General features: G+C 35.4%; 1 protein-coding gene across 1 annotated transcript; it reads right to left on the reverse strand.

Moving 5' to 3' along the window:
- Positions 1 to 214: 214 nt before the first annotated feature.
- LOC115447992 (failed axon connections) lies at positions 215 to 25,838 on the reverse strand. The gene is made up of 6 exons (XM_030175289.2): positions 25,353 to 25,838; positions 6,130 to 6,265; positions 5,470 to 5,672; positions 4,493 to 4,630; positions 3,965 to 4,240; positions 215 to 3,583 (listed from the first exon to the last, which is right to left on the reverse strand). Exons 1-6 carry the CDS (start codon positions 25,656 to 25,658, stop codon positions 3,509 to 3,511), a joined length of 1,134 nt encoding a protein of 377 aa, XP_030031149.2. The 5' UTR covers positions 25,659 to 25,838; the 3' UTR covers positions 215 to 3,508.
- Positions 25,839 to 27,613: the final 1,775 nt, after the last annotated feature.

The raw sequence follows: 27,613 nt of genomic DNA on the forward strand, positions 1-27,613 counted from the left end.
AAAGTGCACCTCATTTGTTATCAGTAAACTTTTTGCATCCGATTTCATTTTGTTTGCAAATTTATCCACACCCAGAATTAAATGTCTAGTACAATTTAAAAAATGTTTCAACGTTTTAGGGTCCGTGTTAGTGGATGGAGGCATGAAATGAATACCCTCGTGTCGTTCGTCTACGTGAACCCGTGCAGGTTCACACCGACTCACTCCACGATAATAGGTTTTGTAATTATATTTTAATGGCGACAGAATATTACATTGAAATCCTTAGAAGACTATCGCGTCCACATGAAAGCTCAGTTGTGTATAAATGGTACAGTTATAGCGAACCATTACTTGTTTCTACCAGAATATGCTTATTCTTAAATATTGACACAATAATTGAAAATTACAATATAATATTATTATAAGTGAATGAATTACAATGATTACAAATGGAAAACGTAACTAATAGATATTACAACTCGTATTTTTCTTAAAATTTTCTATTTTTCTATATTATAACATACTTGAGATACTTATTAATATAACTTGTATAATATAGCACTAACTTACAATATAAGTTGAGTCAGAATAATATTATATGTCATGTTAAGTAAATATAAATAATATAGATAGGTACTAAAAACCTATTGAGACAATAAAGAACAATTTGCTTTATTTTCAAAACACGCATTTAATACTTACAATTTTATTTTCAAATAGTTGAGAGTGAATGGCACACGTATCTTTGTCACGTTTATTGTATTTTCATGAATTCCGACAGTTCATATATTTTCCAATTCCTTATTGCCTCAAATTAAAAATTACATTAGATATTATATGAGCGGATTAACTGTAATGCTCCTATAACTATAAATGTAAATGCACCTAACTTATTTATGACATATAAGTGTGGATAATACAGGTAATATACAATTCCGCAAGATCCGCGTTCTAACATGAAGATGAAAACTGACAATATCGGACACCACACATGACAAGTGAAATACCAACACTAATTGCTTATGCATCACACTGAAACAGGCTCTACAGTGGCACGAAACTACTAGCAGTAAAGAGAAGACTAAATGTCAACATCCAAGCTTCGTACCTAATCTTGCTAACATCACTACTAACTGTACGTACGCCTAGCCTACACATGACAGTCCGCACGCCAACAAATCTCAAGGCGCCGCGAGACTGGACATCTAAGAGCCCGTTCAGACAACAAGCGTCAGACGCGCGCAACGACTGCACGTTCTCGAACGTGAACGTCCAATATACGCGTAGATGTAAACACGTGATTTTTTCTATCGCGCATCGAACACCTCTCATTTAAACGGGATATAAAGAGTGAAATATAGGTGTATCCATTTCTTAAATTATTTACTTCCTTATTATTAAATTCTTATATTTGAATCTAATGGCAGTGGCGGTCAGCAGTTGCGGGGAGGGATCAAGTCAACCGTCCCCAAGAATCAAACAAAAGATATTTAAAACAACCAAATATTCTTCTGATTACTATTACCTATGAGTCGCGCTTCGCACATTCGCGATGACACGATGCCGTGATGGAAACGACCGCGTCCTCCTCTCGACTCGGCTACTCCTAAAGTATCATAACCCGATACATACACTACAGTAATTTATTTATTACCTTATGATTATCATTTCAATGATTTTATATATTTATGTATATTTTTTGACCTAACACTTACATTAAATTTATTCTAATATTAATCATATCGAAATGTGGAGATATCAGACAATAAAAGCGCACTACAAATGACATATTACCAAGCGGCAGCAAACTAAAATCCGAACCAATGACCTAGCTAAAAATCATTATAAGCAACTAACCAAGGCAATGCCTCTCAGTAGTAGTAGTAGTAGTAGAGGAGGCCCGTGCCCAACAGTGGGACAGTATATAATACAGGGCTGATATTATTATATAACCAAGGCAAACAACTACATTGCCGAGTTCTGTGTCTATGTTCCTACACGTCTTAACAACACCTTTGGGTTTTATAAGCAGTTGGCTGCGGAATGGCAATGGAATGTACCTTATGTATACTCGTATGTGTTTAATGTTAAGTTAGTACGTTAAGCCTGCTTCAGTGAGAACAGCCGCAACACTCGTACATATACCAAACACTCGATATTCTCTACAACCAGACAAGGGTCCGGAAACTACGTGGTTAATATTATATTCAGCCAGATATATCTAAGTATAAATAAGGTAGATAGTGGGTATTATGTGTTCAGCTAATGTAGATTTAACGCGTTATATAATAAAAAATATATAATGTGTATATGATTCGACAGTAGACTCGTTGCATGTTGAATTGTCGTTGAATAGCACGTCACATAACACATTGCACGCATTCGATATCGTGGTTCAGCAGACGCGAGAGGCGGCTTATACTTCAACGTAAACTTATCGACATTTCATCAAACATGGACACAATTCAATTTAATATAAGTAATATATAAATTTTGAGTACATTCAATCCTAAATCTTAACAATTAATACAATATCAAAATTTTATGGACTATGAATTATTAATAACATGAAAAAACAGTCTTCCAGGCTTTTTCGTTTATCAAAACTTGTAAAATGTAAATTTGTCATTGTAAAACCCAGTAAAGTACAAGAATCTCAAAACAGTCTAACGTTACACAACACCCCCGGCCACGCGTGCGAAGCGGCGGTGCTGTCGACAAACAATTTGTCGTTCAATTATCTAATTATGATAACCAATATGATTTCTTTTGGTTTTAATTAATCTAATATTTTATAAATTGAATCATATAGTAGTTGACAGCGTAAAGTAGCCAATTGAATTGAAATATGAGCAAGAGGACCATGTTATTTTCCGAGTATTCACGTTTACAGCGACGGTATTGTTCGGTGATCAGCGACACTCGTGTTTATCGCGAGTCGAAACGATTTTTCGAGTATGAATGTACTTTGGTCGGTGCTTATTCTTTATAAATAAATTAAAACCGTCTCGTTTGTCTTTTTCTCAGAAGACCACAGCACAACACAGTGAACTTATTTCATTTACGTAACGAATCAAATTACTACCCTCACGTACTCCCAATGTCAGTTTATACGTATTAAATCCTTCAGTCGTTTCACCGACCAATAAACAATGATGTTCAATATACTGTCAGTGCAATGAGAACTAAACAACCGTAATATGAACAAATCGTTTTAAAGCATAGTAAATTTTATATCCGTATATGTATGTGTACAATATGTCGTCTACATGAACTGACACAATGCTATTATTACGACACATCAAGCAAAATCTATATTATATTTATAATAATAAAAATTAAACACACAATAATTATAAATAAGGACGCATTAGCATCCATGTCAACTGAAAGTACGGGAAAGACAAATGGATTTACGCGCTTATATTTTACAGAACTATTACGAGTCTGACTCCTAACTAACGCACAATCAACGTTGTATGTCAATACGCGCAACGCCCGCGACACCTGCGTCCCGCGCCGCGCTTTACTTCTCCTTCTCGTTCTCGTTCTCCTTCTCCTTCTTCTCCTCTGGCTCTTTCTCCATCTCCTTCTCATCACCCTGTAATTATCATGATTTACATTAAATATCAAGTGTTTGCCATTTGCACATTGTCAAGTGCGGATATCATATCATATCGGATATCAAGATGATCACATTTGTCGCTGGTCTCTAAAATATAATACCCAAAAACATTAGGTAGGTAACCTGCCCACACTTACCCGGCTTTTTTGCATTGCAAACCCCTTTTATTTCCCGTTTTAAAATCGTTATTTATCAAATCATGACTCTACATAAAGAGGAAGAGGTTGTTTCAATCGATCTGCATTCAACCTATTTTCAGCGTGTGGGTTTCACACTGTTTATATATTGTACGATATTACAATGTCACATTTACATACGCGATATATAATATCAAGTGAAGTATTTCTTAATACTCGCCTTGCCCTTCTCTGGTTCGTCAGGCAGCGGCTGCTTCTCAGCGGGGCCGGTGCCCTCCTTCGTCTCCTTTACCTCCTTCACTGGCTTAGGCAGATGGGAATTCAAGTCGAGGGTGGTGCAGATGTCGTCCCAGTCGAGGAAGGCGCGCTCCTTGATGCGCGACACTAGCCCCACTAGGTTGGGGAACGACTCGTTCATAACGTCACGCAGCGGGTGTTCCACTTCCTTGTCGATGAAGTGCAGTTGCGCAAGGTTCGAGAATGCAACCACATCCAGCTGTCAAAAACAGTAATCTTTTTTTAATGCCTGTACATTATGATTGCTTGTTACTAATTTGTAGTTAAATAGAATACTACTGTTTTCTAATTCAACGCGAAACTACTTCAGTTAGTAAAAGGCGAAGCAAAAATGTGTTAATTAAAGCAGCATGTTCTACAAAAAGCTTAAATTAGAAGTTGTTAATCAAGTTACGCCCTTCACTTACTGATATTGCAATTAAAATATTTTTAACGAAAGGGATATACTTACTAGAGTCGGCTCATCACCAAAGAAAAATGGTCTATCAGCAAGCAAATCCGAGAGCACGCGCAAGTCATTTTTGCCAAATTCAATGATTTCATCCTGGCTGTGAACGCCAATGCCATGCGCCTTAGCTTTCTTCATTCCCTAAAATAAATTCAAGATATAAGAAATTTGCTGACTGCCTCGGTGGCGTAGTTGTATTCCACGTCCGGTACAATAGCGCTCTGAGGTCCTGGGTTCGAATCCCGGGTCGGGCAAAGTGATATTTGGGTTTTTCTGCTCGGTATCAGCCCGGAGTCTGGAATTTGTGCCCGATATGCCGATAGGCTCGCCCCCTATCACATCATGGGACGGAACATACTTGGCGAAAAGTGGGTGCCCTAGTTGCGCCTCTGCATACCCCTTCGGGGATAAAATGCGTGATGTTATGTTATGTATGTATAAGAAATTTTTCACGGAATTTGCGTATATCGTAGGCTAACCATCCCACTACTCTATTCCATTCTATTTTTTATATTCCATCAATTGCAACCATACACATAGCTACATATCACTATAAGTTTGAACGATAAATGTATAAATTAAATCATCCCCTCCCCCTCCGCCCCCCACACACACACCAACCTACTACACTACGCCTATGATTAAAATAATACACAAGTATCCGCTGACTAACATGGACTGAAGGATAAATTACTAAAATTAATTTTGATGTGGATTTTGTATCATTAAGATTTTTAGGTCAGGTATTTGTATTTCATAAATATCTTATTACACTTCCATGACGACGTCGACTTATGAGCTAAAGCAGCAATTCAATTATCACTTCACTGATTATACATGACGAGCTCGAAGCTAGACCACAAATTACGGTTCTATTGCCTCCAGATTGGGCCACGTAATTCATTACATTAAACGTAGCAAGAAACCGTGGACGCCGCTGAACGCAACCACTTTTAAATTATAATTCGCAAATGCCTTACCTTGCGCCCATAGGTAAACTTGTAGCAGAAGTTAAGTATGGAATTAGGCAGACGCGTATTGAGAGCATTCTGCAGGTTAAGCTGATATCCCTTGATGACGCTGTCGGGGTACTTGGCACGCCACCACAGAATCACCCACGAGAGATGGTTTTCGATCATAGAGATCATGGCGTGCGATATCACTCGCTGCTCCGGAGATAGGGCTGCGAGTAAGGACAAACGATAAAGTGAAGCCCAGCCCTTCTGTCATTATTCGTGTGCACATGCGCAACGTCCCATTAATATCTAGGATACTAGGACTCGCAGGTCACCTAGATCTATGCAGTTAAAAATAGCCATAGCAAGCCAGGTATTTCAGTTTATCAAATCGATAGGTTTCGGATACATTTGATTTTAAATGTGGCAGCTACGTAGGCATGAAACTTGGTAGTAGCACGCTACTATACTTAATTATTAAAGCTGCAAACGTAGAAAACACTGTATTGAAGCTTTCTTATTATATTCGTTAAGTTGTTACTAACATAACTTATGCTAATAACAAGCCTCTTACTACAAAGGGTATAAAATTACATTGTAATAATACGCTTGTCTCGCGATTGCGTTATAGTGAAGCGTGACACTAATATGATATAATAAGGTAAAATAAAATATAAGGCTCACCGGCATCGAGATCTTTGTTATATTTCTCCGAAAGCTCCTTGATAATGAACGTGCTGTCAGCTATTTCTTCGCCATTCAGTTCCACAAACGGTAATTGGCCCTTCTTGGAACGGTATTTCGCTCGGTGGTCAACATTCTGTGAACAATAAACGTATTGACTGTATTCCATGACAAATATTTCCCACTTGTTATATCTAAGTCTAAATAAACAACTATCATAATTAGTGGCTCAACCAACTGATACTTCGAATTGCTGCTACTCAAATTTATGTGCCTTCGTAACGTTATTATCATAGTCACATACGCTTAGGCGCATAAAGTCAGCAGCAATCATGTATAATCGTCTTTATATTTATATAAGTACTTATACCAGAAAGAAAGCAAAAGGGTAAGTAGGTCATCTGAAAGTAAGTGATCACCGACGGCTATGAAGGCATTCACAATGTCAGAGAAATGGAAGCTACGTGGAGTGAATAAGAATGGAGTGTCTCGAATCCGGCTAGTATCTCACATCGTCTCCTAAAATCAGTAGGTAATTCAATTGTTTTGCACAGCTTTTCAAGTTAGTGCCTTTGCATATAAACCGTCAGAGAAAAAAAACAACATACAAAACAAGTTCAAGATTTTGGCACCCACGGCAATGCATCTTCACTTTGTATGGCTTGATGAAGCGACTTCCTTATAGGGGCACACGTCTACTTATAAATGATTTTACGAAAATCTGCTTTTAAAGGGGTGAAGAATTGTCAGGTTGTATGGAAGTAACAATAAAATAATACAAAAAGGTGAAATCAAAGTAAAATGATGTCAAGAAAGTAATGGAAGTTGAGATTTGATAGATGAAATATATTTTTATTATAATTATCTTTCCCCTAAAACTATTTATAATGGTCCTAAAGTATTGAATGTAGACTAAGCATGTGCCTGGATGGCATATGCGACGATATAACAAGAACATTGTCGTCAAGTTTCTTGCTAGATTTCTCGAGTACACGAGTCCATCTGGGCAACTACTACCACAACATTGTCAATTTCTATCGCTAAACATCAGCTGATGTGTTATGGTTGGAAGGACATTCTAGCATCAAATTTAAAGCTCAGGATAACCTTTGCCTAGGACCGTAAAAATAACCATTAACACTCTTTCCGTTGAACAAAGAATATCCAGGCATAGTCGCAAGTATAAGTAACATTATAATAAATGCTAATAACTTTGGTAACCCGCTCCAAACACTGCGTGAAGTGCTGATCAAAATTGGGCAGTCTTTATAAAAGATGTGTCATATAATTCGCACAGGTTCATGCCCGAGAGTATCCACCCACCATCTAATCGAAATTGGAGTCCATATAGTTAAGGCTGATATTACATTTAAAAATAAAACAGTAGGTAATGAATGCTCTTATGATATATTTGGGCTAATGTTCAATACGCTGACTCTACCTCACATTTTTCTTTACGTCCAATACTACTCAAAAAAGCTCTTCTTCTAGCTTAAGATACCTTTATAGTTTTTTATACTGGTTAAGTACATAGTGTGATATTTTTCTGGGATAGTCTTACACGCAGGCAGAACTCAAGCAACCTCCAACATCTACATACCATTATTTGCCTTTAAAATCATATTTTAAACAGTTCATTACAAAGACCCCAAAATATTTTAATGACTGTATAGGGAATAATATTATATCATTTTTATTTATTAACTTTTCGTGACAAAAGGAATTTACGAGACATAACTATTTAGCACAACATATGTATATGGAAATAGGCTTCTATATCGTCCCCTGTTTACTAAACAACATACCTACGTTTCCACTATAATTAGATAAATTACTGTCGGATATCAATTAAACCTTGGTTTCTTCTATATCATGTTCGACTATGGTAAAACGTGCTATTTTGATATAAATCATGATAAACTTGAATATCTTCTGAATTAATATTGCATGTAGTTTCGCTGTAAATATACCCTGACGCATGATCATGCAAGTAGCGAAGACCGAGGCACTCCCATACGTACTGTACTAAAAGTAATACGTTAAGACGGACCAGTATATTTCAGTAGGCCAAGGGAAATCAACGAGGACGTGTAGTAACTTAAAGCAAGTAATGGGGGCAGGAGAGGTCACTTGTTTCTGTCTGTACAAGTTGATCGATATGGGTGTTGCAGTGCTCAGACACCCTGTCCTTATCATCATATACAGGGTTGTTACTAGATATCGCTGTGTCATACCAGCTGGGAATAATAAGGTACAACTAATACGTGGTTTCCAGAAACGATCACCGTAGAAGAAAGCAATAGAAAATAATGAAGTTCTCTGATTTAGTTACATATAAAATTTTGTAACTTCAGTAGGCAGGATTAATATGTGATTTTTCATAATTCAGAAAGGGTTTAAGCTATACTTTCTATTGATTCCGTTGCATCACATAACATTGGTTTAAAAATATAATCTTCTATACTTATAATAAATCTGTAGAGAGGTCAATTCTGTACATGAAATATATTTCCAAAATAACTATCAGGGGGTGATTAGGGATCGATACTGATGCCAAAAATGCAATTAGTAAAATTTTTGTCTGTCTGTCTGTCTGTCTGTCTGTCTGTATAACCGTTATAGAAACAAAAACTACTCGACGGATTTTAACGAAACTTGGTACAATTATTTGTCATACTCTTCATCACGCTACAATTAATAGGAGCAGATCAGTGAAGGGAAATGTTGGGAAGACGGGAGAAGTTACTCCATTTTTTAAGCTTCCGTCGCGTGTGCAGCCTTAATGGTTAAAGCTACACAGAAATCATGTATGACGGAAATGTTCTCCTTAAAATCATGTAAAAAATTTCCCACGACAGCATATGTCTATCTTTTATGGTTGACTAACAATAACACATGTAACTCCCGATAGCTTAGCAGTTCGAAGCTTTCTCATTATATTTGTCTACTCTTACGCTTATAACACTCTCAGTAATCCCTAATTAAAAAAGTTGACATTATTAAATACTCCATAAAAAATAATCATAGAAATTGTTATAGAAACACCAATGTTATACATGAAATACGCTAATAATAAGCCATCACGCGTGAATACTGAATCATGCTATAAGGATTATTTTTGTAATATATATATATAAGGTCGCGAACGCACAGGCAGGCGGCTTGCTTGGCACCTAGAGGCTAGCGGATCACGTAGCGAGTAGCTTCGTTAAACGAACATTCTCGAACGCTCGCGACCGGCTCCATTTTTGAAGTCCGAAATCCACGCGGGCGAAGCTGCAGGCGGAAGGCATATAAATATATCCTGAAAGGGACATATTCGCGACCGGAGCCGCGAGTGAAAGCTGGTTGATTACAAATATCAATGCAACAGATATTCTAAAAATATACCACAGTAAGATATTTTTAGTCGTAATGTGATAAGCTCAAAAACGTATGCAGTTATCAACCATTACCATGAATTAGATTTATGATATAAATCATACTAGCCCTTTATTACTTAGTAATATGCACTGTTGAGTACGGGTCTTCTTTACTTAGGCCTATGTCCAGCACTGCCCTAAGGCAGTGCTGGACATAGGCAGGAGTTCCAGGAGTTCCAGGAGTTCCAGGAGTTTGGAAGGTATGTGAAGTCTGTAAGTCTGCTCTAAAGCAGACTTACAGACTTCACATACCTTCCAAACTCTTATGGTGAAATTTTAGTTATGTAAGTTTGTTCGCAATGTTTTTCTTCACTGTTGTGATAGTATTGTCTTTGCGATAAATCACGTTGTAATGGAATAACGTACATTGTACACATGCGTACTATTTTCTATAGAAAATAGACTTTATTATACCAGCATAATATTCATATTAAATTTATAAACAACTGCAAGATTCTCAGCTTTCTTTACAAAAAGCAAATTTAGATAACTTCATGAATGCCAAAATGGCATAAAACCAAATAATTTGAAAACACCAAACTCGAAGCTCACTATCGGTACTTTAATTTAGTTCTTTAATAGCTGGGCCCGAAAAAATAAATTATCGATTAAACTATTAGTTAAAATACATAATATATTCTATTATCATATTTCGTTTATTCCCATGTGACAACAAAAAATTGTAAACCATAATAAATTTTATTATAAAAAGGGATGGGCCAAGTTTGGTTAATGTGTCTGGGAGCGGTCGCATCGAGCTACAGGGGACGTCAGCGGGGATGAGCCGCGTAGCGACCGACGAGCGGGGGGCGGGCAGCGGCAGCGGCGGGGGTGGGGGTGAAACGTGCCATCGACTACGTTTATCTGGTCGCGTATCCATGGCGACCGGCTCCAGACGAGCGCAAGCTCGCCGGGCTCCGGGAGCGGCTGTATTGATTTTGCTTGGCGAGTAGCGAGGTTCAGCGGCCGGGCATCACACCCCCACCCAGTTCTAGTTACATGCATCCCCTATAACTATCATTGGACATGGTAACAACAAGGAAAAGATAACGTTGATACCGTACCTCCGTAAAATTAATAAGATAGAAGTTTGTAAAGTCTTTTAGGCAGATACATAGATGCATGGTAAGTATAATTAACCTATTTTGGTCAAGAATGGAAGACTTATGCATTTAAATCTGATAATAATGAAACAAAAACTCTTAAAATCCATTTATAGATGTCTAATGGGAACTTTATTAGATTGAATCCACTTTAATATCAAAGTATACTTAATATCACAAAATCAATAAAGTATGTAGATATGTGCCTATACCATGAGAATAATTAATTACATACGGTATTATATAGTTATCTATGTGAGGATTTAAAGCTTAAAAAAAATATATTATCGTCAATAATTTAATTGGTGATAAATTACTCGGGGTTAATTGTAAATTATTGTCAAATAAACTTTAATTAGTTATTGGATATAAAATTCTGTCACCATTTTGCTAGGTTATTTAAAAGAAATAAACTACGAAATGATTCGTCCTATAGAATTAATTACGAAATTACAATGACTGAATCGTAATTAAACAATTTTAATACTGAGATACACTCAAATTTTTAATATCTACCTCCAAATTGAAATTGTACTTGTATATATAAAATTATTATTTATGTAGAATTTATTATAAATCCTATATAAATGAGGTTTGCTCATTATTTCAATCTCATCCGCAATTCGTTAGCGTTTACTGCCAATGACACCTACTCGATAGGGTGTCACTGTTCATATAATTAAGCGTCCTAAATTGAAGTGACAGTTAAGCTATATTTTACAGCACCGTTCCCAAATAATAAAGTAGAAGTCGGGGGCGCGCTGGCGTCCCGGGCGGCACACCCTGGAATCGGAGGCCAGGGGTTGGTCGATGGCCGGGCGGGGTCGCGCAGGCGCCTTAGCAATACAGGTCGAAGCCCTCGCGGTTGCCGACCCCCAGGCTAAAGGTATACGCTTTGGAATAATGGAAATTTCCCAAACACAGGACTTATATTCATGACATGAAAATAAGGTTTTATTACTATCTTAAGTTCTAAACGGTACCGATTGGCTATTTTCATTTTTCTGTTTCGATTTTCTTTATCTTAATAATTATGTAGTTATTTATACTAAGCTATATCTCTATTGTTAATCTTCATATTGTAACATTAAAAAATGCTAAATTTAGGCTATAATCAGGATCCTTCCTAAATAGGTATAAAGTAATCCTTTACAAGGATTGAACTAATTTATCTAAATGCTCAGTGGGTATAAAACTCTATGGTATTTAGAGTATATACTCTAATTGAGAAACATACTATGGAAGAAATACCATTCAACGTATCGCAGCTAAATTTAACAACGCATGCTACTGTTATGTATCGTGTGTTAAGTAAACAACGCTGCATCACACATTGTGTTAACCGTTACTTAAACACCAACGTTCGGGGAAACGCTATACCATTGTGCAGCATACTCAAAGTTTCAGGTTTTCATACGCTTAAGTCAATAAATTATTATTAGTGTATGTGTGGAGTTTCAGTTAAAACGATTTCTACATATGTACATGCCGTTCAAGTCGGTATGAATTAATGTACATAAGAAGCATTAACGATCACGTACTGACAAAGTTAAGTATTTTATAATCGTCGTACAGGGTGCAACACTGCCGGCGGATTCACAAAAATATAAATGAACCTCCATGTACAATTGTTTTTTTTTATTATTATAAGTAAATACAATTTTACGTTCTTATGTACTAGTACAATGCCCTACAAAACTACTTGCGCATTTAATTATTATGTTGCGAAATATAGCGCGATAAAATATTTGTTCATTGTTTGTGCAATTTTAATAAAAATCTACGTGCTTTGTGCACGAGTCTAATTGGGAATGGAACGGACTGCTGAGACGAAGGTCCGCTAGTTCATAACCCAACCTCTAACTTTTCGAAGTTATACATATATTTTTACTTTTCTCAGTGTTTAAGTAGACAAACGAATGAGCATCCCGCCTCATTGTAAGCGGCGCTCACTGCCCATTGACTTTATAGTCAATTATGCAATACCGTGGCACAGCCAAACTGCTGATTAATAGGAGATGAGCACTCTTTTGAAGCCTCGTTTAAAAAAGGGCAAGTCATAGGAGTCCTAAACTGGACATCACTGGAAATTTTAATACTGAAGATCTCAACACTATTATAGGTACTGAGAGTAACTCTTTCGAACTGTGGCGCCATAACGAATAGATCCTTCTAAGCAGTGAACGCACAAACTTGTGTTTTAGTGGGGTGTATTGAACGAGATTCTTTTAAAACCATACGGATGACCGGCCCAGAGAGCTTCAGACTACGGACGCTAGTTGTGACCGTCTTTCTTCAACTGTGCGCCGAGGGACATTCTGTTGGCCAATGTATCGCACATAATAGGTATTAACATGTTATTGTTAGCTATTTATGGAGGTGGAAAAAATGAGGATTTTGACTGTTCTTAAATACAGAATTTTATTGGCGATTTCGGTTTCGTTTCCAGTTCTACTATAAAATGTATTCCTCCGTATTACGTAAGTACATGATTCGCTAAATTAAAATTATCATGACGGATCTCGGGATAACTCAATTGAGTGGCTCAAACATAGCGGCTTACCAATTTGACGTTTTGCAGTAGTTAACGATAACAGCAAACCTAACCAGTTTGTGACATCTTTTGTCTCGTATAATGTAGATCTTTGTTGTTAGGTATATAATTTCTAATAAATTATAAATTTGCGCGGAGAATTTGACACTTTTTTTATAAATTTGAATTTGTTAAGCTTAAACATGTTAGAATTATCGTCTAGCGAGGGGTAATCATCTCTCGTCCATTGATATTGTACTGGACCCCACTCCACTTACCGTCTGGTCCAGTGGGGTCACTTGCCCGTGCATGTAAAAACATCAATGTCACCGTAATAATCATCGTAGTTTTGCCGGCCTTGAGGCCGTATAAATAAGTTATTTTCTACTCTAAGCCGTTACAGTCTGGAAATCAAATATAAATATCGAGATCCTTTATCATTTCCGGTATCTGTTAGTTCACTGATAAAGTGGTTCCAGCGATATCTTAGAAATATAGAAACGACACTTTTTTATTTCCTGATTAGTCTCTACTAATACCTTCCTAAGTACTGTTTTTTTTTTACCTACATGAATAAAAAATCTGTCACTTCGCAATTTAAGACTACGCTATTTTTTATTTATTTTTTATTGCCTAGGTATTTAATATACGCGAGATGTCCAAAATAATTTTATAAAAATAGAATGTAATTTTTATAACTCTGTGCTATGTTGGATCAATTGATTAATTGGCCTATGCTCAAAATGTGTGCACCAATCACTACTCTTCACACGACGTATGTACTACTGTAACGACGACGACGATTTTTTTATCTGTCCACATTACACGATGAATACGCGCTGCCGCACATGCCGTGCCGGTCCCACTTTGATATAAGTTATTACAGAAATATTTCGACTTACTCATCTCAAATGCTGACGCAATTATTGCATGTTTACGATCGTAATAAATAGATATGTATGTATATGTATCATGCACTGACTGCATATTAACGCCTTGATAAGGGGGTTTAACGACCTGATGCATCTTGTAATATGATGTAACCGGATTTATCGGTAACGACATTTTTTGGATTGTCGTCAATTTATAGATTTAACAAGTCTATGAAGCCGCTTCCTTATTATATTTCATAGTTATTAATATATTTTTATCCATAAGATCCAAGGCACTAGAAAGAGACTGATGAATTAAAAAAAGAAAATGTTGAGAAGAAATATACCTAAGAACTATAGTCACACTTACTAGGATAGCCAGTTTTAGAACATATGTCAAATGAACATGAAATAAAATTATTTTATGCTATGAGCATAAAGCATTATAAGACTATTTGGAAATAAGCCAGTAGGTAGTTAGTTGAAGCTAACTTAATTTCTAGAGTAATCATTAACCAGATTAATAATAAATCCACAATAAGATACTTGGAAAATAAAAAATAAGTATCAAATTAAACATAATTAATTTACCTAAATCTGTTAAGCAGAAAGTTGAAAACCTACAATATTGCATGATTTTGGTAGGAACTTGGGAAAGTTTATTCGTCTGTCTGTGCGGCATGACTATGTCCCGCGATTTCATAGCTCAGAGCCAAACTCTGTAGCGGTTTTGCAATTGCAGCAGAAAGCTTATTTTTTTAAGATTTATCTTTTCCAAAATAAATCCGCATATAAATTATTGATGATTTAGATATAATGATTTATTTAAAAGGACAAAATGCAGAGCCATTATCACAAGGCACCTTTTACAATATATTAAAACTGATTGTAGTTAATTAATAGCACATACCCAAACACGAAATGTGATACTTAAGTGTTTAAAGTAAACTAATCACAATATTACACTTGTCACTTAGGCACGCAGCTCAGAAACTAGGTACATACGTAATGCAATACTGATTATGAAAATTAATAAGCTTCCGTTATTGCGCTCGCCACACATACATAAGCAACATAAACAAATTAGGTTACCGTGAAATATATGGTGTGGCTGTGCTCCTAACCGGGACCGCGTTGCGATATATCAATGAAGGACATACTGTAACGGTGCAGGTGCTAGTTTTTATAGTAAAGATCCACCTGCATCGAATACGAATCAACGGCTTTGAAACGTAGCATTAAGCAACTCAAAGTAAACTTCCATCGTGCAACTCTAGCAGTGGAGGGCTGTCCACTGTCGCCTTCCGAGCTCGACCCGCATTCCACCACCAAATACGTCGCGCCAAACAACGCTCCCGGTTGGAATAATAAACGCTTTGTAGTCGATCGCCTTGCGGACCGAGCGAAATTGATCACATATAAAGATAACACTTATTCGGTACAATACCGAACTGTTTCCTAATCATGTGTGCCTAATATGCCGATTAATACCGTTTGCATAGTGTGGCCCTTTTTGATAGGAAACTAATCTATAATCAGTGATTAAGCTAAGAAATGTTTTATTTCTTGAACTTCCAAATTATTTGTGGTAAGGAAAAAAGGATACAAGTCACTAACAATTTAAAACAATAACTATTACCAACGTTTAATAAAGGGAAAATGATAATTTTATTCTGACTAAACATGGCTTAAATTAATCGAAATAATTATTATAATCATAATCAAACCCACATAACTCGATCATACTATAACTGTGCTATGATGTATCAGATACGAAAAAAAACACAACTTGGGCTACTAAGTCCGGTAGAACGTATTAACAGTTACGAATGTCATTTCGTGACGGGCGCACCAGTTAGACATCGTCACATGCCATGCACGGAGCGTAACAGCACTGGTAAAATATATTCGTCGATAATAGTTGTTGTGCATGGGACGAGACCATGTTGTTCGGTAACGGAGAGCAGGAGCCAGACAAATTCCTAATACGGTCATTACATTTGACTGCCTCGGTGACGCAACTGTAATGCGAGAGCAGTATGAATACGACTACCGCATTAAGGACCTCAACTCGGTAGTCGTTCTACCTACTACTACTACCTCATCTTGAGGTCCTAAATTCGAAAGTCGGTTCGGGCCAAAAATAATTGTTACTGGGTTTTATCATTTTAAAATTGCTCAGGTGCAGCTCAGTCAGGACGTTTCCGGTTTGATACCTCCGTGCTTTGGAAGGCACGTAAAGCCGTTGGTCCAGCGCGTGATAGAGGTCAGGCGCTGGAAGAGAGAGCTCCGGTCATGTGGGATTGCCGTCTCGCGGGACTAAAAAAGTGAAGGAACAAAGAGTTCACTATAATAGCTCATGCATACCTGGCTGATCTTCATTGATGGCCGCCGAGGCCAAAATTCCGATAGGATGGAATTCAAGTACGGTAATAGTATGAAAAAGTAGTATAAGGTACACCTTATACTACTAGTCTCGCGCACTACAGTACGCGAGACTTTTTCGTATGATTAACGTCTTAACTTGAATGACAATTAAACATATTGATATGTAAGCTACAACTTCATCGCTTACTTAGATAATTATGCTCCAGTCTAGTACAACGTTAAAACGCAGAAAACTTGCTGGCGACTAGAATTTCGGGGCCCAATTACGATAAGACGTACCAACTGTCAGTTTCGATTCATTTGCATTTGATGCTCTCGCCATAGACATAACTAATTAGGTCCTTACATTCTTCGTTTAGCTGAGTCATAGCTGTTTTGTTCATTACTGTGCATTCGCCGGATATTCGCAATTGTCCTTGTTGTTAATGAGGGAGCGTAGTTTTTTTACAAATCAGAGTGCTGTGTTGATGCGTATTGGGTTAATTAAGTGAGATGTTTATAAGAGTTTTAAGTTAAATTATCCTTAATTTGAATTTCGAACTAGACGCAAATAGACTAAGTAAATTAGAACACAGGAAGTAAATGTAAAGTGCAAAATTTAAAGACTGTTAAAATTATACAATATTTTAAGACGCTTATAAAATTATATGCTGATAAATGTACGAAAACATAACTGAGAAATTGAAAAGATGACTCATTTTTTCTTTCAACGCGCTTTCCTGGAAATTTGGTGTTTTACAGATAATTATACTTCTTATTTTGCACACATCGATCATCTTTCAAGGAGTATCAGAATGGATATTATAACCAGTATAAATGTTTTTAGATAAGATTATATTCTATACATTGTATACCTACCTCCTCACTAGAAAAGAACGCGACGGCTTGACACTTCTACCGGGCATAATTAATCGCCATATAAATTTATTCGAAGACACCAACACCTGAAGTCACGACCACGCTGACAAAAGTGATACAGTCAAAGAAGAAGAAGAAAATTAATTCGTGTACCAATATTTTAGGATAAAATACTTATTCATGGCCCATGGATATAATAAATGTATCACAAAAGACTGCCCAGGATTTTTAAAAATGTGTACCACCAAATCCCGACGTAAACTATTGAAATATAACTCTACATAAAATATACAATTGATTCAAATAGGCTCCCTAAGATAAAACTGATGGTCAAGCTTATACATAGACTTGTAGTTAGTGTGACTTTATACTGCGGCTTGTGAAACACAAACATAATCATTTTTACGTGGTCCTACATAATATCTTTTAATATATTATGAATATTCTTGTTACTTTTACTACAAATAAGGTACACTATTCAATATTGCGCTATTCGGATCTTGAATAAACATTGAAACGGGAAAGCTATTAAGGAAAATAATGCGACTCATAAATACTTATATGACACTGCATTTGTTCCAGTTGCATTATATTATTATTATATGTTATCCCCTTTTCTGCCAAAGGATAAGTTTTTGTCACTTACTCCCCAGATACGAATAATTCGAGTAAGAAAGAGACAAAACTTGATAGATAGTGGTAACGGCATAATCTATATATATAAAACAAAGACGGGTTCGTTACAACACTTATAACTCGAGATCTGCTGAACCAATTTTCATGGTTATTGATTCGTTGGATTTGTCTCCGCCCCGAATAGCAGAATACACCTTAAAAACAATGAAAACTCGATATGTGTAATAATACTTAATCATTTCAATAAATGCTCATTTTTGTTTAGTACATGTCAAACATGTTGTCCAATCCTGTCAAATACTGTACAACTATTCATGTGTGCGTTCAGAAATTTATTTCCATCTTGAATAGAAGTGTATTGACAAATAGAGAAAAATCTAAAATAGCTCGGAATAATACCTAAGATTTATTCTACAGGTTAACAAAAGTGTAAATGTCTTTTTATAGGTTGTCTATGATTTTTCTTGACAAGCTATTGTCTATGTCTCGAAAGTTCAGGCACTGTTATTATTTATAATTCTCTTTGGTTATTATATTTGGTGATTTTATGTGGTTTTGTGCGAATGCATATTTAGTATTACTATTAAAAACAATGCCGCGTCCTAGAAGATCTAATCTTTCCCAGCGGAGCCGTAATGCAATTAGGCAACGGAATATCGCGAGTCAATTATCTGATGAAGAACGAGAAATTGCACGAGAAGAGCGCCGCGTTAGTATGGAGCAAAGAAGGGCCTTAATTCGTGCTTCTCAAACACAAGAGCAAAGAGAGGCAGCCCGTGAAACGGCTAGGTTAGAAACGAGAAATCGAGCTTATCGTTCAGATGAACAGAGGAATAATCTTCAAAGTGCAAGAAGAAATGGTTCAAGTATTGATTTGAATCGAGCAGTGTTTCTATATGATTGCACCATCGACTACAGCTTGCATCGTTTAGTTTGCATTGGTCCAATGGACGTTGTTTGCCAGCATTGTGGCGCATTGAAGTTTGCTGGTGAAACGCCTGGTTTGTGCTGCCTTAGTGGTAAAGTGAAATTGCCATTATTGGTCCCGCCACCAGAGCCATTGTGTTCCCTGCTTTATGGCGAAACACTAGAATCACGACATTTTCCAGCGAACACTCCAAAATACAATGTCTGTTTCCAAATGACTTCATTTGGGCCGGAAATTATCGAAGAACACGGATATAATCCGACATTTAAGGTAATTTACGTTAAAAACTTTATTTTCTATGATTGTAAAAAAAATCTGGAATGTAGTTTGTTAGATTTCTGTATTTGTCTCTAAAATAAAAATGGCATGTTATTATTTGAAAATAAAAGTGTTTGTAAATCTAACTATAACTATGGCTTTGACTTTTACAGAATCAAGGCCATCATCATCGGTTCTTCATTCATCATAATAAAATACTTTTATATTTCTATTATTTTGTATCATTGTATTACGTTCATCAAAGCCTAAATTAGTTTAGCTAAAAGGTAACACGACACTTATTGACTGTTAGGCGGTACGAAGTTCGCCGGGTCAGCTAGTTGTATATACAAACACAAACCTGAAAATTCCAGATACCGGCATATATTTGTACTTACATAAAATGTACAATAATATAATTGCTTAAAATTTAAACATGCATTAATATAATTTGGTGTAGAAACGCTGAACAGTGAACATGAACTTACACATGACAACCATGCAAGTGTAATATCCGTATAAACGATACTCGTTCAAGTAGGCACAAGATAGAGTAGATAAGACGCGGCGCGGCGTGGCCCGAGTTGAGAATGACCACGACGGTCGTCGACCTCTTAAGTTCCACTAGAAAGCAATTTAATAAATAGTGGCTCCCAGCAGCTCACAATCATTAATTTTCAAGATAGTTGTTATACATTTAAGTATCTCATGTAGGCAATGTCAGTTGTTTATGTGCGCTCCACTTTTCAGGCTGACTTTATTATTAACGTAAACATAATGATATTATGGTTGATTATTGTGTTAGAATATCATAAGAAAATATTTTCGAAGCACGCCTTGTTGTGGATGACAGAATAAGGTAATTACGTTAAAAATAATAATATTTATGATTTTAACCGTAATACTTGGCAGTCTAAAACGTTACCGAATATGATTAAATTATGCATACCAATGCACTGCACCCAGTTCAGTATTCGAATAGGCGTAACATCTGGAATATTTCTTTGAACTTCTTTCTAAAGCTTCACAAAAAAAAGGGACAAAAAGTATCAGACATGCGGTGAAACAGGGTCCCCGCTTAGGTACAATAACATGTTAACTCCATTAACTTTTAAATGTTAAGCGGTTTACTAACTTAAAGCAAAATTTAAATTATATTCTGTAACAAAAGCATATATTACTAGGAATTATGTATAATGTAAACATAACGGTTCTCATATGAAAGATTTAGAAATTACCGCCTGCTATTTTTCTTATTTGCAATATCGACATGCCTCCGCTCGGGAGCTAAGAGTCAGGACAAATAACGTAGATACAAGCTATTGCCACTTACATTGTACCTTATTTGCATTGTCTTTGCAAGTTCGTTTGTTATCACTGACAATACCTATATACGACATGTCTCGTCTCGTCATTTGGTTTAATACGAAAATGACGAAGTTAAGTATTTAATGTTAAACATTAACTCATAGGTATCTTAATCAATGAATACATATTATTTCCTACAACATAATATTCAGCATGGTATATAATTACTCAAATTTGGAGCGGATTTTGATTTAAGTCGTACAATGCTTTAAATGATTAATATACAAAAGAAGCTAAAGTAGATTTTGTTTTTATTAATTCCTGATGTTGAATTAATTAAAATATTTTCATAAATAACATCGTCCGTAATGACACTGACGATTTATGTTTTAAACTTATTGACCGGGTTATATGCGCGAGCACTCTCACATGTGCAGCGTTCTATTGTATATCACGTTGTAGATTTATGTTCAGCATTCGGAGTAAATTCATTAAGGATTTTTTTTCGATAAACATTATTTTAATAATGGCTGAAATGACTGGTGGGCCCTAAAGTGATATTGTGAACAAGACGGATTAATGACAAAACGAATGGGCGAGTTGGTCTGGTCTACCCACTAAACGTTATATTTATTACTTAAACTTAACTAAACACAAATACTTCAGAGGTAACATACCAGTGTCCAATCATAAAAAAAAATGGGACAGCTATGTAGAGACTAAGTGTGCCAACCAGTACACGATTTGTCTAAGGAAGAAAACATAAACGATGAAATAGTCTTACAAATTGCCAAGGTGTGATAAAGGTTGCTAAAAAGAGTTAAGTTCTAGCCATATATAACAAATCCATTTATTTAAATACAAGGTATTTTTTAGGTAAGATTATATAAACAATTTAATAACTATATGTCATGAAATAGGGTATTCTGGCTGTTGCAAATATTTGCTAGATGAATCGACCTGCTTTAGTTTGATATTCTATCGTATTACGCCAATGGTTACGCCGCGTATAAATTTTTTTTTACAAATCGATATTTTCATATTTTTTTTAAATGCTAAGAAGAATAGCTTTATTAGGATCACAGTGAATGCTAAAGGCACAAGTATAGTAACTAGGTGTATGAACAAGGTTAATACGAAAGGGCAATGTCCGCGGCCGGATATCGCTCGTCCTACACCCTCCTATGGTTGGCTAGTGCGACTGCACATGGCTTATTATTACTGTTATGAACATCCAATTGACAATAGCTTTTATTCATCTACCCAGTTGTGGCGTACTCTTATTAAAGAATAATTAACATAACAAGTCCAACCGCAGTATACTACAGTTAAATGCCAATATTATAAACATTGTTGTTTTGATATTCTATTAATATCATAATCCTTATTTATGAAAACAATTACTGTTATATGACTACTTTATAACTCTTTTCCTTTAATACTTACAGTTTAAATTTATATCATGCGAGTTCATACCTACTTGCAAGCTGCTCTCTTTAGCAATACATACGTTCATCTTTAACGTCATATTGCCCGCATTTTTTTAGACGGAAAATACATGTATTGCACTATTTACAAAAAAGCAAAAAATAACGAGCCTGTTAGTACCTTAGTTGTTCTTTTATAGATCTTAAACTTAGCTGATAGACGAACTGATTTTTGCAATATTGGAACCTATCGCCCACGATCTAAATGTAATGAGCTTAAAGCGGAATATATTTGAAAAAAATGCAAAAATCCATGTCATTTCAGAGGCAAATTCCCAGATAAACGCGTAAAATGACATCTGAAATCATAATCTACACTAAAATCCGTCAATCATGCAATTGATCTGACCTTAATAGAGTACTTGAACGGGGTAAACTTACTTTTTTTATAATATGGTGTCGAATATATTATTTCGCTTAGCTCTGTGGGACACTAAGTTTTTTAACATACCAATTTAATTTTTTATTTCTTATTACTCCCAAATCAGACTTGTCTCGAAGACTCAACAAGGAAGTCTCGAAAGCAAGAAAGTGGATCATGGAGTAAGTAGTATAAAGCACCCTTCACGCTAAATGCGCAAATACTGTTCCTTCTTAGTTGGCTTGGAGTATTGAATGATGGCAAATGTCACTGGTTCGAGGTTATTCATTATATTATCACATTCCGAGTATAAAACTATAGAATCATATGTACATGTTCTGCGACGCCTCATAATTGATGCAGGCGACTCCTGTTTTCGATATGTTCGTAGGTATCTTGACGCCGATATACACAAATAACTAACCTTTTATAGTGCTGCATTGTCTATATATGTTTTCACAAAGTACAGCATGTTTAAAATACATAATGAGCTAAGCCCTTTATGGCGCAGTCAAATCGTCCAAGAATAAACTAGCCCTCAGATTAAATGTGTAACCTTTGTTCAAGGATAAAAACAGACAATGCCAAATCGGATATACTGATCCAATGTATAAATTATTGCACAGATCTTAATTTATAATACAGCCTATATTTAATATCCGTAATTAGAATTCATGTGATATATTACCAAAAAATAATTTATTTATTGACCTAAGTATAATTTCCACAACTTCCAAATAAGGAAATGTCAGATTTTAAGCGTATAATAATTATATTTTATTGATAACGATTTAACATATCAATATAACCTATTCGCCAAACACGAAGACACTGGGGGTGGACTTTTTTCAATTATTTGGGTAACTATTTATTTGCAACTTGTAAAATTTGCCATTAAATCCGTAAAGTGTCATAACTGTCACTCACAATACTCAATGAGAGGATGCGCACCGCACCCACAATGATTCGGGCATCCTTTAGCTCACTCTAGTTAACTTCGGTGTTACGAATATTGGCATGACTATGGATATGAAAAGTTGTATTACGTATTGATTCGTGTTGACCGAAACATCAAACAATGTTTTTAATATCCATGCAAAATGCAGAACCGAAAACCCCCGTCTATATCTTACACGAAAGCAGGCAAGGAATATCAATATTCTCATTTAAGGTTCGTTTTATAACAGCTCCAATATTAGAATTGAAAAAAGTAACTCATTTTGAATTGCTTAGCTTTAATCACAACTGACTTACATATCAATATTTAGGCCAGCAACCACTTTTCGATTTTAAGAGCAACTAGCCGAAAAACAGGTGGCGTAACCCTTATAATTTAAATATTAAACGCACATTCGGTATCGATTGTGAACTATAAATTGACTCTTAAATAATATGTTTTAACTTTGGTGTGACATTTCAGCAGTATTAGAATGGTTGAGCGTTTAGCGATCAGTAATCCTGTCTGCTAGTTAGTTTATTCTTTCTATAAAATTATATAAATAGACAAATCTAATAGATAATTAAAAAAAAATGTTTTTACCCGGCAAATAAGTGCTTATGGGTTAAAACTGGCTAAAAATCCAATAACCCGGGTTCCAACCCAATTCAGAAGAAAGGTTTTTATTTCGCATTACCCATTTCTCTATATGCAGCTACCCGTTAGCGAGCATTTCAGGACAAATATATCAACCTGAGAATTATATAATATTGTAAAAAATATGGTAGTCTCCGTAAGCGCTTTTACAGGAAAGAAAAACAATACCTTCCCAAAAATAACGAGCATTCATCATCATGGATGCTCTTTATTTTGCCCCACTGCCCAACAGTAGTGGGGCATATAATTATTACACGATGAATATAATAATATAAGAATTAGTGTATGTAGTAAAAATTACTTATTAACTCTCCAGAAGAACAACAGTTGCCAAATTTCCGTTAAAAATTCCAAAGTTTGAAACTTCCAGATTCCATTGCATCTGGCGTTGTCAGCGTAGGCTTAGAAATCTATTGTCATAATAAGCATTATACAATAATAGCTATGTTTTTATCGGCTAGACGCTTCGACCGACCGCGCGCCGCCGCGTGTGCCCAACCCCATCCCCGTGCTTACCACACCACCACACCACCTCCTGACGGTTGGTCTGTATATTATACGGATACGCCATCGCTATATACGTACCTTTCAACTACATATATATTGCATTTTGGTTAAATTGTATTAAAATCCCTCTTTATGAATAATTTAAAAATAATAATTTCTTATTTTTTTGCTTCGCAATACTATAATTAATATAAGGAATACTTACACTTAATTTTAATAGTTGTTCTAGAAACAATAAGATTACTCTGTGGCTACTCCCAGACCCCAATACAAATCGTCAGTGGGTCGTGATACGGGAGCTCCAAACCGCTGAGCAGTAGGTACGCACCTACTGGGGCGGTTCCCTACTCCAACCAATAAACTTATTGAAACGCTGCGATTTAAAATTTTTGCACTCTTATAAAATAATCTTCATCATTAAGTGTAACTAAGAATGCATTACATATTATGTATTTATTAGTTTATGCAATGAAAACATTTCAACTCTGGCAGTAGATATATAAAAAATATGTGTTCCAACCTGATACAAGTTACCCTAAAATTTACAAACATGGACAGGCATTGCAAAAATCGATGTACTACAATGAAGGAATGTGCCAATTCCAGTTATTGTTCCTTATATTATCTACCTGAACTAAGTACTTAACGTAAAAAAAAACAATAAATGAGCTTTAAACATTTCACGTGTTAATTAATTTATAAGTGCTACTATGCTTATACTGAAGTTAAAATCAAGTAAACATAGGTTTATACAAAACTATAGACAGATACAAGAAAAAAAACTATTAGTTTTTTTAAAGATATCAGAACTGCTTTCGCAAAGCACAATTCGCAAAGAAGCTTTTAATTATCTACAGAATCCCACTCATACATCAAGCGCAGCTTTTGTTTCAATAAATAAAACACAAGTTTCACTGAAATAATAATTAAAAGAAACATAATAATTATAAGGTGTTAAGTTTACTTACCTCGTATTTTATGCCGGCCAAACGAAGCCATGTTTCTACTTTCAAACAGAAGGATGATGTTGATGGTAACAAAGGATTTCGCGGAAATTGGTACAGATAGACCACATCTTTCTCAAAATTGGTTTTACGGACAGTTGGTTTCGGCTGGGAGAGTTCTACTTTTTTCTCTTCGATCTTTTCTTCAACTTTCTCCGCTGAAGCCGGTGCCTCCTCCTTAGTTTGGCCATTATCCACTGGCGTGTCCTCCTTCATGATCTTCTCTTTCTCCGGATTCTCCGGAACGTTATTTGTAGTATCAACAGTCATTGTGATATATATCAAAGTTTTAAAACAACCCACACGCACAACAAATTGCTCAAAATTCCCGTAAGCAATTTATAAATTTCGCTTCACCGTCGAAAACGAGGGAGCGCAACGTTGTATATCGCCTAACTGACAAGCCGATCTGCCGGGTGCCGCCGCACCGCTTGTACAAAGCTTCTACCTCTGGCCGCATCCGCTAGGGTGCATTAGTCACCGAATAACAAGTCGTTGCCAGGCCACGCCATTAAATCAACGCTTGGCTTACAAAATGGCGCCTAACTTTAGATTTAAAGTTAAAATTTGTAAATAAAATCTGACTAAATAGAAACAAATTAGGAGTTATGCGACTTAACTATAATAATATCTTAATAAAATATTTTTTTAATGTAGTTATATAATTTTATGAAGCAAAGAAAGAAAATAAGTACTTGTATTGACTTTCAGTACAATAGCGGGAAATATGAACAAAAGTGCTTACGAGTTAGACTAAAAAGCACTTATTTCGTCAATTAAAATGATTAGTCAAACACTCCTACAATAGCAATTATAATTGAAATATTATTTACGTAAAGCTTTTGAAATAACCTATGGTGTCAGCCAAGTTCGATAGACAGCCGAAGGTCCACACTCCAGATTAATGATTATACATAAAATAATATTTTAAAAAAAGCGAACAGGCCGTTTTTGTGAATATACTTAGATATTGCATGCTTCAAGTTATTTGGATTAAGTACGTTTTTCTAAGTCTTAGTAAACAATGACTAAACAAGTCCAGCTAATTATTAAGCATTTGTGGTAATTTGGATTAGGTACATGTACATAACGTGATCTGCCATGCAATCCACGTCAGGTCTTTTTAATGAAATCGTTATACAAATTTGCCTTTTGTAACAAAAATATAAGTAGCTACTTAACCTGCGCTTTATTCTATTTGCAACATATATTGAAACCGACCTCATTCGTTATTAATTAAATAAGTTTAACACTTTACGAGTACATTATGCCTTTTAGTTATGTATACGTAATGTAATAAGATCAGGGGGCCCCATTCTGTCAACAGACACATATTTTCTTAGCTTAGCTAGCAATTTAAATTAGGCAGCGACTCCATAATATAATATATATTTTTATATATAATTTTTCTAGAAGACTGGTTATAGTTTTTCGACCATACTGCCTAGTCTTGCGTATGACAAAGTATTATAATGTGCATACAGATTATACACATTAAAACACGCAATGCAATAATGTGGGTACATTATGTACTTACCTGTTTTTTTTTTCATAAATTCTTATCATCATCTAGAAAGTTTCATCATTTATTGGTTTGTAGTGGGTTTTGAAATCGGATTTATTTTAGTTATAAAATTTTTCTTTTTTATTAATTAAAATATACATAGATGTTGAGATATTGAACAAAAAACGAAATAATAATCAAAATGTTATTTAGTTTTGTGGAGTTCCCTTACGTATCTTTGAACAAAAATTAAACAACAAAATTCTTGATATGGCACCATCTTGTGGCTATACATACTGAACCCAACAAAAAAAATATCAAAATCCTATTTGATTTAAAAGAATATCTATTTTCATCTTCGCACTCCAAGGTAGGTAATAAGCAAGCCCATTCAAGAATAAATCGGAGCACGTATTAAAAAATTGTCACCGAACAAAGTAATAAAAATATTATGAATAAAGCAACCTTCTCATTTTGAAGATACTCTTAAATAATTTACTAATTGATTTAGATAAGTGTACGCGACTTTCAGAAACATTATTATTTCTCCAAATGAGATATAAATATTCCAAAGACTTTGAGATCGTTTTTGAGAACTTCCCAGTACTTAATTACAATTTAGTTAAAATTGTAACCGAAACGAACACCATATTGGTTATGTGAGGGTAATAAAATATTTAGAAAGTAGTAATTAAAATATTTATTTTCTTATTCTTAATAT

The sequence above is a fragment of the Manduca sexta genome, chromosome 27, assembly GCF_014839805.1.
Source record: "Manduca sexta isolate Smith_Timp_Sample1 chromosome 27, JHU_Msex_v1.0, whole genome shotgun sequence".
Classification (NCBI taxonomy): Eukaryota; Metazoa; Arthropoda; class Insecta; order Lepidoptera; family Sphingidae; genus Manduca; species Manduca sexta.

Excerpts from the sequence above, each read along its gene's own strand:
- LOC115447992 (XM_030175289.2), bottom strand. The coding sequence starts at position 25,658 with ATGACTGTTGATACTACAAATAACGTTCCGGAGAATCCGGAGAAAGAG. Across the intron at positions 4,241-4,492 it reads TTGGTGATGAGCCGACTCTA|CTGGATGTGGTTGCATTCTC; the intron begins GTAAGTATATCC and ends TGTTTTTGACAG. Across the intron at positions 3,584-3,964 it reads ACGAACCAGAGAAGGGCAAG|GGTGATGAGAAGGAGATGGA; the intron begins GCGAGTATTAAG and ends TGATAATTACAG.